Source organism: Argiope bruennichi, chromosome 1 (genome assembly GCF_947563725.1).
Source record: "Argiope bruennichi chromosome 1, qqArgBrue1.1, whole genome shotgun sequence".
Classification (NCBI taxonomy): domain Eukaryota; kingdom Metazoa; phylum Arthropoda; class Arachnida; order Araneae; family Araneidae; genus Argiope; species Argiope bruennichi.
Genome location: NC_079151.1, coordinates 59,791,955 through 59,805,198, shown reverse-complemented (window position 1 = coordinate 59,805,198; position 13,244 = coordinate 59,791,955). Strand labels below are relative to the sequence as shown.

Sequence of the window (13,244 nt, the reverse complement as noted above, 5' to 3'; positions counted from 1 at the left end):
ATTTTTGCTCACTTTGCTTTTTGTTTGCTTTTAGTGGGAAAAAAATTATAATTAATTACACATGAAATTAGCATTCACTTAAATTTGTTTTTTTATTGTCTCCTTTATCATTTACTTTCACAAAATTATAAATAATTGCTATTTTTACTAGAAAAAAACCCCCAGCAAGTTATCTTTTAAAATTCCATTCAAGTCTCTTGTATTCTAAATAAAAATTCTTCAGTAAAATTCTTCAGGTCTCTCAGGTATGTATGTTAAAATTACTTTCATGCATATCTTAAATGTAATAACTTCCACTTTCTGAGCTTGATTATGAATCTCAGTTAATGTCATAAATTTTATGATGCCAAGTCAGACATGAATTCATTATCATAGCATTTCAAAGCATAGGTACTCTCCATTTCAAAGTTTAATATAAGACCAACTGCTAATTTGGCATTCTGTATCTACTGTTATATACCTCTGATATGTATTCCTTCATTTGCAATATTCTCAAAATGGGCAGTTATGGATGGTCATTATCCAAAAATATTTCTATAATCATTTCTCTTTCTCATCTTTTGTTGATTTTGAAAAATCTTTGAGGGCTGCAATAAAAAAATTTTCTATATTTAAGTTGGGATTTTTTTTTTTTAGTTCCAAATGCTAATCATCTTCAAAAATCCCTATTTTTATAATATTACATGTATTCTTTTTCAGGACTGTTAAGAGCCCAGTTTGTGCCTTACCTGATTTACCAGGAAATGCTGCTGTCTGGTAAGATCTAATATGCTTTAATCACTTACATGATTCTTCTTGCTTTTTTAAAGCACATTATTAAAATTAAAGAATTATTATTGTTGATCTATACATTAGAGACAGTAATATTACATTAACATTTATAACATTTTTGTTTCAGTGTCAATTTTATTGATCCACAGTATCCTGAAAATTTCATTTTCCCTGCAGAAAGACTAGAATCAGCTGTGTTAGTATTTTGTTTTTATTGTCTATTTTCTATTCTATTTAGTATTAAAAAGAAATTGTTACAGTGCATTATAATGGAAAATAGCATTTTTTTTAAATTAAATTTCAATTAGAAATTTTTGTACTTGTTATTTAATAATTACTTTTCTTTACAAAGAAGTATGAATCAATAAAGATAATTTTAATATTTGATGCCATTTATGAGATTCTTTCCTTCATAAATGCTAACACAGAATCTTTTTTTTTTCTTTTCTTTTTTCTTTTATATTTATTATTTTTAAAATAATTTGTCGCAATACCTTATAATGGGAAGCTTTTTTATTTATTTATTTTTGCTTTTTGTTGTAATTAAATTTCAATTAGATTAAATTAGTTAGTCAAGTCAATTAGTTAAATTCAATTCACTTAACTTACTTTAAACAATTTGTTTTTCTTAAAATTCTGTATGGTAAAACAGCCAGTTTTGTTATTCAAAAAAGAAGGAAAAAAGTATCACCTATGAAAGTGGCAAAATTGTAAACAAGGCACTTGAAATATTACATAAATTATTAAAGTGTGATATAACAGAGATTTACATTCATAATCCATGCAATATTACAATCTGTACAAATTGTACATAGATTATAGAGGTGGGTGTGAGAGTAACCATGCTTATAGATTTCAGTGCAGATTTAGTTTCAAAGAGTAAGTGCAAGTTTCTTTGGGGCTGGGAGGGGGGTATTAATCTAATGAATGTAAATCTTTTTGAACAATTTGTTATTGGATATGATAATATTAATTATAAATATTTCAGTGATATTTAGAAATAATTGATATTTAATTGGTTATATTAAGGACAATGAGCAAATTGATATTATTTTCATACTTTTCTCATTTATAAATAAATGGTTGTATATTTTACCCGTTATAACTATAAATATCTGATTTTTGTCTATATTACTGCTGTTGTTGGATTTAAGTATGTTAATTTTTCTTTTCAGAGATCCCCCAAAAGTTCTGAGGCCTGGACAAACACATGTGCCTGACTATAGAAATCGAAACAACTTTAGGCGACCTCAAGTTGGCATGGCACCTTACAATAAAAGAGCTTCTCTTGATTCAGCTGGACACAGAATGATCAAGTATGTATATTTTTAAATAATCATTTTATATTAGGAAAAGTCTATTATATGTACTATTTAAAAAAAAATCAATTTAGTAAAATAATATTTAAAGACATGAAATTCAAAATCTCTATTGTGCAACCTGAACAAAACAATTTTATTTATATTCTGTAACTTTAACTGACAGCTGAAAACTGTTCTCTAAAAGAGTACTATGAATATATTTATTAATTTTTAAAAAGTTCTACAATTTTAGGTTTGGATTGCCATGAAATTTCAGAATAATTTGTAGCATATAAGTCTGTAATAAATATAATATTAGACTAATATTATATGTTTCATTTAAATTGTTCTATGCATGCTATGTTTTTAATGCAAATTTTAATTCCTTACTACTTCTGAGTGAAATAAAAATTCATGCATTTTTCATATTCTAGTTCCTTAGTAGACTGATATCTTTTTGGATTTTGCATTAAACAATTGTATTTCAATCATAATCATAAATCTTTATGCCATTTGATTAATTATATGTTAAGATAGTAATATGAATATGAATATATGTTAAGATTGATTATATACATTATATGTTAAAATTGATGCATTCAGTTATTTTAATTGTTTTTTATTCAGTAGTGTGCAATCTTTCTTTGGATAGGTATTTTGTGATAAAATTCCCTTTACACTGTTGCATGTTACATAAATGAAAGTAATAAATGAGATAAACAATTCTATCTACTTATGATTCTTATATTTTTTTAGTCACAATATGAGGGACAGAAATTTCGGTTATGGCAATGTACCTCCTCCTAATTCTTATGGAGGCCGCAGTCATTCTCGAGGCGGGCATTCATCTTATGGCCCCCCAGCATATTCATCAGGTAAACTTACATAATTTATTTTGATTAATAAAAATAATTTTTTAATCTCTTGAAAATATAAAATCAAAGAAATTTTATTATATAAAATCAACTTCAAAGTTTTGTTAAAGACAATCAAAAGAATATAAGACATTAAATTACAGTAATCTTTTATGATTTATTGTGGATATCTTCATTTTGTGTTTGATGTTTCTGTTTAGCTGTTAAATTAAAGAAAAATCTAAACTTTGTTAAATCTGCAATTAGCATATGTGTCAGAACATGAACTAATACAAGCATTGTTTAAATTCATTGGCCAATTGATCAGTATATTATTTGCATAGTAAATATATTAAGAATTACATGTTAATAATACATTAGAATATAAAGAATATTTTACTAATGTGAAAATTTATGTGCAAAATTGTGAAAATTTTGTATGGAAATTTTCGCTTGTTTCTGAAAAGATAGCCTGATTACCAAAAAAATAATTAGGTTTTTGGTGCTGTGTTACAAACCGTATTCAAGTTTCAGATTGTTAATTGTAATTTTAGCAAATATTTCAAAACTTTTTTAATAAATGGAACTAAATTGGCAATTTCATCAAATTCTGAGGAAATATTTATGTTCAGAAGTTTGGGTTTGTGTAAATCATTTCATATATGATAAGCATGCACATGAACAAAGTTCTTCTTACTGTGATTTGAGTGAAAAAGTAAAATTTTAAATTAATATTGAACAATATTTGAATGTATGGTTTTATCATATCTTGGTATGTGAAATAATGCGGGCAGTCATAACCTGCACCCATTACATAACTGGAAGTTTTAGTAAATGTTTTTTTTTTAATCTTATAACTAATTAGTATTTGATGCAGTTACTTATTTCATGTTATTAGCTTTTGCTTCTGAGTTTATTCAACCTGATAAAAATTTTGTATTCAAAAATTTTGCGATCCAATTTTGGAATAGCATGTTATATCATTACCATGCGAGGTAAATAATTCCATCAGAATCCCATGAAAAAGCATGGTTTGACTCTTTTGCATTATTATAAATTAAATAAATTACATTTTGAGCTTGAATGATCCATATTGTTAAAGTTTAAAATCTTTAAATTCTTGCTGAGTATCTGAAATTTCTTGTTATGTAAAGAGAAAAGATTTATATTAAATAAGTTTTTAGTGTTTACTTTAATTAATATAATAAATGCATATCAGGTTGCCTTAATATCTTTAGCTAATAACTCTCATTGTTGCTGTTATGAGCAGTAACAGTTATATTGTAAGAAAGAATAGAACAAATACTTCAATGCCTCTTACAAAAAAAGCATAATATTTTTGGGGTAAAAATAATCGAAACTGATTTTACTTAAAACAGATTGCTGGTGCTACTTGCATTTGAGACTTTGTGTTAACTTCTTTCTTTTAGGAAAAAGTGAATAGTTTTTAAGAGAGCCTTGTTTTTAACTACTACAGTATATGACATAATACTGCTAATGGATTCAATGTGACTGTATTGATAGATATAAAATAATTCATTCTCACTTAACATGTTGAGCATGAGTCACTTGATATCTTTGAGAAAATGGAGAAGTGACAGTAAATAAATAATTGTGATAGTAGTATTTGTTTGTTACTAGAGATATATCAAAATAGTTTATATGTTGATAGTATATGATACCATGTAATAATTTTACAGAAAGTCTTAAAATTTTCAATTTTGTAGAGAAACATAGGCATTTGCACAAATGACGATACATCATTTCAGAAATAGCAATATTTTGCTGCTACAGCTAAAATCGTGTTTATTATAAATGTCTATATGCTACACTTGGACTAGGAAATTTTGTAGTGTTATATTATTAAAATAATATTCTCACTCAAAAATGACAATAGCACTAATGCAGAGAGAACATTTACTCTGTTATTGGAAATTTCTTTCTTTTCTGTTATGTATACTCTTGCACTTAATTATTTAATTTATAGATTTTTCTCTCCCTCTTTTTCCATAAAAATTGCAGCACTCTGTTTTTTTTTTTTCCTGATCTGTCACAATTCAGAAAATGGGATTACTTTTTAACAAACATTTGCCAAATCATTACTTGTAATTTTAGACATATGAAATATTTTAAATATGAACCTTGCATTCCATATTAAAATTAATTGGTCATTTTTATTTTCTTGTATTTGAAGTATAGATAAAATATTGTAATCATCAAAAAATTCAAACTCGAATTTTGACAAATCTCCACGTTTTATATCTCTCCGAGTTCAAAAACGAATGTTAATTTGAATTATATTTGTCTGTGATAAAGATAACTAAAAAATGCTGTGAGCTAGACGAATGTTATATGATCTGTGTCCCAAATTTGTAGATTTTGGTCAAATGTTGTGCAAAATCCATTCTGAGTGAGATTGTCTGCCCGGGCATATGAATATAAATTAATTTGTTAAGTGCAAAATGAAGACAGCTAGATGGATAAAATTTGGTACATGATATCTATAGTGAAATCATGTATCAAATTTTAAACCAACTGTAACAAGGAGTTGACTCTTTGTTGGTTTGTACTTTCAAAGCATTTAAATGCTATAATTGAAAAATTACAAGGACTTAAGTATATTGAATTTGGTATGTTATTTTGTCTGTTGGGGGAAATATATTTAAAACCCAAATTGGATTTTCGGAAAGTGTTAACCATGGGCCAGGGATTAATCACAAAAAAAAAAAAAACTCAACCAGGACATGATGGTTTTAGTAAAAATGAATTCACACCAAAGGTTAATATTTTGTAACTTTGTATGCAAGTCATATGTCATGCAAGTCATTCTTTGGGATAACACTTTTAGTAGATATTTGTCCACAAGAATGTTATGGGGAAACCTGTCCTACAGGTTCTTATGATTATGTCTCTGTAGTTATAAGCTGGAGAATTTGCATATGTAATTCCTTTATTGGAGGTGCATGGAAATTTTAAGTACTCAAAATGTTGAAAGAATCCTTGTGTAAAAACTTTTCTTACCATTTGAATGAGGAAAAATGTGATTATGCTTCTTCTTTGCTATTTATATGTGTCATTATCAGAGAAATGTGTAAAGCTTGTATTCTTTTCTTGTAAACTAACTGCCTTTGATGGTTAGTTGATTTCCTATGATAACTGATTGCATTAAATTTCAAATCGTTTTTATAGCTTCCACAACAAAATAACTCTAAATTTTGATAAACATTTAACTCATATTATTTTAGTAGCCATACATTTGATCTGTTCATTATGTCATGCATTTATTTTTTATTTTTATCTTCTGTGTATATATTATACATCTAGTTAAATCACAAGAAAGAGTAGCAGTGTCTAAAAATGACTGTATTTAAAAAATTCTTCCAATTGCTTAGTTTCGAAATTTATTCTTAAATGTAAATACAAAATTAATTAAAAACATGCATTATATTAAAAACTAGTCAACATGAAAAAATAAGTTAAATCTTTATATACTGATCAACTCGGGGGAGGGGGGGGAGTGGACCAGAAGGAAATATTAATAGCAACAATGAATATATTGTAAAATGTGCTTAAAATATTTCAGGAAATTCATTAAAAATAAAAATATATACTGCAATACATATATATATAATTGGAAAGTTGAATGAGGATTTTAAAGTAATTTTTGTATAGGAAATTATAGAGACAAACATAGAAATTTCTCTTAATTTTAAATTAATTAAAATTTTGATTAAAAATTTCAAAAAAAATTGCTCCCATTTGTACATACCTATTCTTCAAAACATATATGGGCTAAGTAAACATATATGGGTAGTTTTAAGTTAAACAGAATCCGACTTGTAGAGTGCCACGGCACACTTGCACATTTATCTTTATTATTAGTAGAAATGAATTTAGTCAGAGAATGTTTTACATTTTTTGATAAAATATCCCCCCCCCAAATATGACACATTTGAATTACAAAGAAATGCAACATCTAACAAGCATGTATTGAAAAACACCTTTAGAACTTTGTATAATTAAAATAAAGATTGTGTATGTTTGCAATCTAAATGAGCATGGATGAGAGAACACATTTTAAAAGAGTTTTTAAATAGATTCATTGTGATATTTTCTTTTGATAGGCAATTAATCATTAAAGAAAAACGTAGTTGATCGAGACAATTTGTTAGTTAATTCATAAAAATTGCTTTGATTGGCCATAAAATACCCTTATAAGGATTTGAAGTTTTCAGCTTCCTTTACTACAAATCTTGCTTACTTTTGGTGTATCATAGTCCATATTACTTTTGTGTCAATAAACACAATTAACTTATCCCCCCCCTCTTTCATGAAAAAAAGTATTGATGAGGTAATACTTGCATTTTATCACTTCCTTTTTTAAGTTTTAAAGATATTTTCTCCCCTTTTTTAATAAATACATACACTCTTATAGGAAATGAATAGGATCTTTTGAAAACAATTTAATAAGTTTTTAAATGTATTTTGGAGATTTTTTAATAAGATAGATGATAGTCAAGAAAATTTCCTAAAAGAAATATTCTTCTTCTGACAGTCAAAGCTTTGTTCCGTTCATATCTGTCTTCTTTTTAAGAATGATGTGTTAAATGATGCAGGATAATATTTCACATGAACAATACATTTTCTTTTTCTATTTGTCATTTATGTTCATTCATATCTGCTTGTTTTCATATGAAAACAAGCAGATATGATTTTTTTTTATCTTAAGAATCAAGTATAGTGTGGAAAAGAAATACAATAATTTCTTCTAGTATTTTGGGAAAATTCAGAATTAGATGTTTTGTCAACTAGATTTTTTAAGAAAATGTATCCCTTTTTCATGAAAAACTATTTCAGTTTGATGTTGAAATAATTTTTATGCATAAAACAAAATATTTTTCATGAACAACTCTATCAATTTCATAACCTTATCACAATTTAAATATATTCCATTTAAATGTTGCTTCATTGCTTCTAAAGATCAGAATACTCTTGATAGTTTTGAGGAAGAAGAACAGACATGGTTAACTGAAGATTTTTATTTGTTTTCTTCATGGTTAAAGAAAAATTTCACTTCTTAAGATGTATTTGAAATTTTTTTGTGAAAATGGTAATAGGTACTGGATTAGTCTGAATACAAAGGCAAAAGATGGGGAAAATAATGTGTGAAAGTATTTTGAATTCTTATAATTTTAAAATTTAATTTTATGGAGAAAGCATTTTTAATTTCAACATATGGAAAGTTAAGAGTGGTGAAATAAAAGTCTGCACAACCCAGAACTTAATGTGAAATTTGAATTCGAGTAAATAGAAAATAATTTTTAGAATACAGATAAATTGAAATTATTACACACACAAATTTATGTATTATGTAACATCCATTTAAAATATAAACAGTAGTTATTTTTATCTCATTAAAGTACTGAGTTTTGAGCCATTAAAAATGTCATTTGTAAGACTTTTTTTTTTTTTTCAGTAAAGAAAGCTGCTTTATTTAATTTTAAATATAGCGATTTTTATGTATTTAATAAAAAGGATTTTTATAAAAAGTACCAAGAAATTATCAAATAAAAAAATGGTGAAAATATTAGATGAAAATCCTTATAAATACAAACTCAAATAATTAACTGTACCGTAACTATGCATTTAACGTCTATATACATAAGGCAAGGATCATAAGAATGAAAATTGGGTTTTAGGGGGCCGGGGAGGCATGTTGCACCCCCAAAAAAGATTGTAAACTGTTACGTCAGAGAAGAAAAGTTTTTGCTTCGAATTCTTGTGGAAGTTCAAAATGGATTCTTTATAAATAATCCTAAATGATTAAAGATGTGGCGGCTGTTTCTGCAGAACCATTCTGAAATAGAGCAATCAAGGTACTAAATTAATAGTGAGAATCTAAAAGCTGTAGCAACTATGAAATTTTAGGAACATGGCATACAACCAGTGTAAATGTTACCAAGAACTGTCAATCAATTTGAATGAAGCATTGAAGCAAAAACATTAAAAATATGTTGAAGATACAACATGGTTATTTTTTTAAAATGTCCAGCCACCTGAAGTACGATCATCAAGAAGAACTTCACCAGAATATATGCTGATTATTCTGCATTATTTTTATTTCAACAAATATTGCTTTACTAGTTTACCATATACTTTGATCCACGCAGTGCTCTTTCTGGAGAGCAGTTCAATTGATATGATGACCAAATTGCTTTAAAACGGCCTTATTTCTTTAATCACAGAATTCATTTTTTGGCTCATAGGTGAATAGATTTTAAATATTTCTTTCGTTTTGGCAGAAAAAGAAAGTACCTCTTTGTTACTTAAAAAAAGGGACACTCATATTTGTACATATAATAATCATTAAATCCTTAATTAACTTTACTTCTTACATTATACTTTGTTAGATTAATTAAAAACGTTTAAAGCCTAGCACTTCAATCTCACAGTCTCTAAGTTAATTATGTAATATTTTTTTTAATTTTTTTTATTGAATATCTTTCCTTTGTGATATAGCTTCCACGCATTTTAAACGAAATTATGTATTATTAAACTGTAGACTATAGTTATAATGTGACCGTTTTTGAATAAGGAAATAAATATAGATGGTTATCTTTATCAAAATACTTCATTAAAATTTCGGTAAATAATTGATTGAAGTTTATTGAACTTCTGTGATTGTTTTTTACCATACATTATCCATATAGTTTATTATTAATAGTTTGCTACATTCGGGATCAGAAGTTATTTTTGAGGAAAATAAATTAGAAAGTACATTCAGTTTCAACTTTTTTTTAGTTGAATGTGTGAATTTTTAATATAAATTCTGTATTAAAAAGTTCTTGCTCTTATACTATAATAGAGAGTGTGTGCTGAATTTCTCGACGCAAGGAAGTGATTCTTAACATGTATAGCATAACTGCTGCTCAAAACAGCATATTGTTGGGATAAATGACTGTGACATAACTTTGAAAAAAATAATGCTAGTAGTTTACCTGTGCTAATGATATTTCAGGTATTTTAAATCCGAATGGGAAAAAAGAATTAAGAAGCCAATTATTTGATATATTTCTTACGTTATCTTTATTTTTCGGACGAGGGGAAAAAAAAAAAAATTAGCCCACCAATATATTTTTTTGAGATTCCTAAAGCTCCTACACTTTCTAGTAGTCGCAACCCGCCTATCTAAACCTTAAGGAAGCTAATATCGTCTCTCCATATAGCATCGTCATCTGTTTTCCCTTCTAAAAAAACTTTTTTGAAAAAGAACACGTCTAAAAAAAGTAATAATAAGTCACGTAAGTTTGTTAGCGGCTTCTTCTCTTTTTTCCCCTCCTCCGCTTCTCCCCTAACGGTGGTCAACCCAGGAAGCGAGGAGGCCTACGCGGAGATGTATATCGGACAGGGCTAATTATTAATTAACCGGGAGTCCCGTCCGTACACATCCGAACCACTTGAACCGGGATGGATGGAGAGATAAGAGAGATCCAAGGTGACTCACGTTTTCGGGGCGCATGATGTTGCTATCTGCAAGGCTGAATGGGCCGCCTCGGAGTCTGGTTAGCAACGGCATGTTCCGCAGCTTAGGGCGCCCTTTTTGGAGAGCCCTTCTCGGCGCACGCTTGCCGCGGATCGATGCGCGGGACCCGCCTCGCCCCTGGCGGTCGCCCCATCTCTCTCTCTCCGTGATGCGTGGACGCGTTGCGATATTTGTTAGGTTGCTTCATACGTTCATTTTTTATTATAATTTTATTTCTTTATTTTTCTTTTTTTAATGTTTTTCCGTTTTGTTTTCGCGAAAGCGATGGGGAGTAGGAAGAGAAAGGTCGTTGTATTAAATTGGCTACATAAAGGGCAATTAAGAGTACTAACTGAATTCTCGCATATCGGGAAGGTGCGGTTTTTAAAAATCACGCTCCCAGTTTTACTTTTTTTTTATTATTGTTTATTGGCTGTTTGTTTTTAACTTGCTCAGTCTTTTGTTTAGCTGTAGGATATATGCCATCGCGAGTTTAATTTTTGAAACTTGGGAGGATTTTTTGTTTGGTTCTTCGTGATCATCACAAACGTTTGTTGTGTGTAAGTTTTAGAACTGTTCTGGTAACTCTTTAGATAGAAAAAAAGAAGATAAATTGCTTTTTTTGTAAAACTAAAACATAGTATTGAAGCAGAATAAGCGGTTAGTCACACTTTTGTATGGTTCCTAAAATACATTTTCTATTTCTCATACTTTTTCCTATAAAAATAAATATATAAATATCTCAACTTTAACTGAAACAGATGAAGAATAAAGCAATATGCCGGTTACATAAAAGCAATTAAAAATAAAACATAATTCACCCTTTAAGACAAATGAAATTAATTTACTTTTAATTCCAGAAGTCTTTGAATGTTTATTGTAAAGCTAAAATAAAATTCAACTTTGGAATCCAGAGAATAAATTAATGCATATACCCCTTCCCATCCCGATCTTAAGCAAATTGCGTAAGCAGCAATTAAAATGTTTCAAAACAACAATAAACAGTATTGTTACATATGATGCTTAAAATGTATTTTAAAAAAATGCAACTAAATTAGAGGGAAAATGACATATTACATTTTCAATTCAATTAAACTTTTGATATTGAAAATCTAATTTTCTGTAGTTTATGGTATGAAAATAGTTTATGGGCGATTACGTGTTCCGATTTTTTATAGGGTGAAAAAAAAAGGAACTTAAAAATATCGATTAGCTTTTAAATAATTTAAAGTCATCCGTTGTAGAACATTACCTTTCGAACTACATCCATTACGAATTTATGTCCCTCCTTCTCCTGTTCCACCAAATCATCCACATGGCAACGTCGTAATGTTTTGGAGTTTCACAGTGTGACAAAGTGTTCACGAGCATATCCTCATCATAATTTGGAATAGCAATTATAATCAGTAAGTTTAAGGAAAAGATTAAAATTTAATTGAAACTAGTTTAGAAGAGCGCATAAAGCTTTAAAGTTATAAAATTTGGTATATTTGTTAAATTAATATTTTTATGATTTAATTATCAATAGAAAATATGGGCGGAAATGGGAGAAGATATTTGATCATTATGGGTGGAAGAGAATTTTAATGGAATTACATTGCACGTGTCTTTTACTATGGAGACTGAATTAACTATTTTAATTAACAACAGGAATAATGTTAAGACATTTTAATCCACCAGATTGATAACAGAGTTAGTAAATTCTTAGTATTTTTACGGACAGAAAATCTAACGTAGGTATTGTCAATTGCAGGTTTTTTTTTCTAGAGCTGGGTACAACCGGATCATACCAAAACATCCATAGACTTTAGCTTTTAATATTATTAAAGACTGACCTTTAATAAGTGTCGTTTTGTGAGTGAACGTTTATTCTAATTTTTATTTCGTTTAAATAGTGCATATAAGTTTTTTAAAGTTAAAGTTTTCTCATTTTAAGAGCTCATATTAATAATGAATGGGATGATATTTACGCAACCTATAAGTTTGTTAAAATATTAAAAGAAGGGAGAAAAAAAGAATCAATTGAAATAAAAAAAATACTATCATTATTTCAAATGTAGTATTTTTCGACTTATACTATAATTTGTAATTACGCGAAATAATTGATTTTCTAGCCATTTATTGTGCATTATTTGTTTAGGACTTAGCAGTTACAGATCTTAACCTGCTGCTACTTAACATATGCCACGAATCCGGATCGTATATGGAACTTTCTTCATAATTTGTTAAATCAGTTTTAATATTTAAGACACGAATTCTGTATTGCAAAATTTTGGCAGTGTCTTGTTTTATCAATTTATTAACGTGAATTGTTAAAAATGACCCAGAAATATATTTTAATTCAAAATATAAGAGTAAAAATTTCATATTTACATGCTTAATAAAATTTGTTTTTCATTAGTTCTTCCTGAACTTTTTTATATATATGCTAATGCTTGTAATCGCCGGCGTCCTTGCATAGGGATAGCGCATCTTCCCCGTGATCTGGGCGTCCCGAGTTCGAATCCCGGTTCGGGCAAGGTTGTTCTTCATCTGTGTTCTATCTGTGAGGTGTGTGAATGTGCCCCCCTGTAAAAAGGGGTTGTGCAAGCGAATGTGTGTGTGTGTCATCTTCATATGAGCTAGAGGTCAGACTTCTGCCCTCGGGTGCTCAGGAGTCTTTACCCTCAGAAGCTACTGCACCCCCTTTCCGTCGTAACGCGGACATGACATCATCATGCTTGTAATCGGCCGAATAAAGATCGCGACTGAAAAAAGTTATTAGCCAATGGGAATGATCGCCGCGAAATTTTTTTC

At 28.6% G+C, this 13,244-nt stretch overlaps 1 protein-coding gene across 1 annotated transcript in view; it reads left to right on the top strand.

Moving 5' to 3' along the window:
- Positions 1-13,244, top strand: part of LOC129968251 (5'-3' exoribonuclease 2-like) — an 81,513-nt gene that overhangs the window by 27,796 nt on the left and 40,473 nt on the right. The window contains exons 28-31 of the mRNA XM_056082109.1: positions 700-756; positions 899-967; positions 1,947-2,087; positions 2,829-2,947. Of these exons, the coding sequence (XP_055938084.1) occupies positions 700-756; positions 899-967; positions 1,947-2,087; positions 2,829-2,947 (386 nt within the window). The remainder of the gene's footprint in view (positions 1-699; positions 757-898; positions 968-1,946; positions 2,088-2,828; positions 2,948-13,244) is intronic.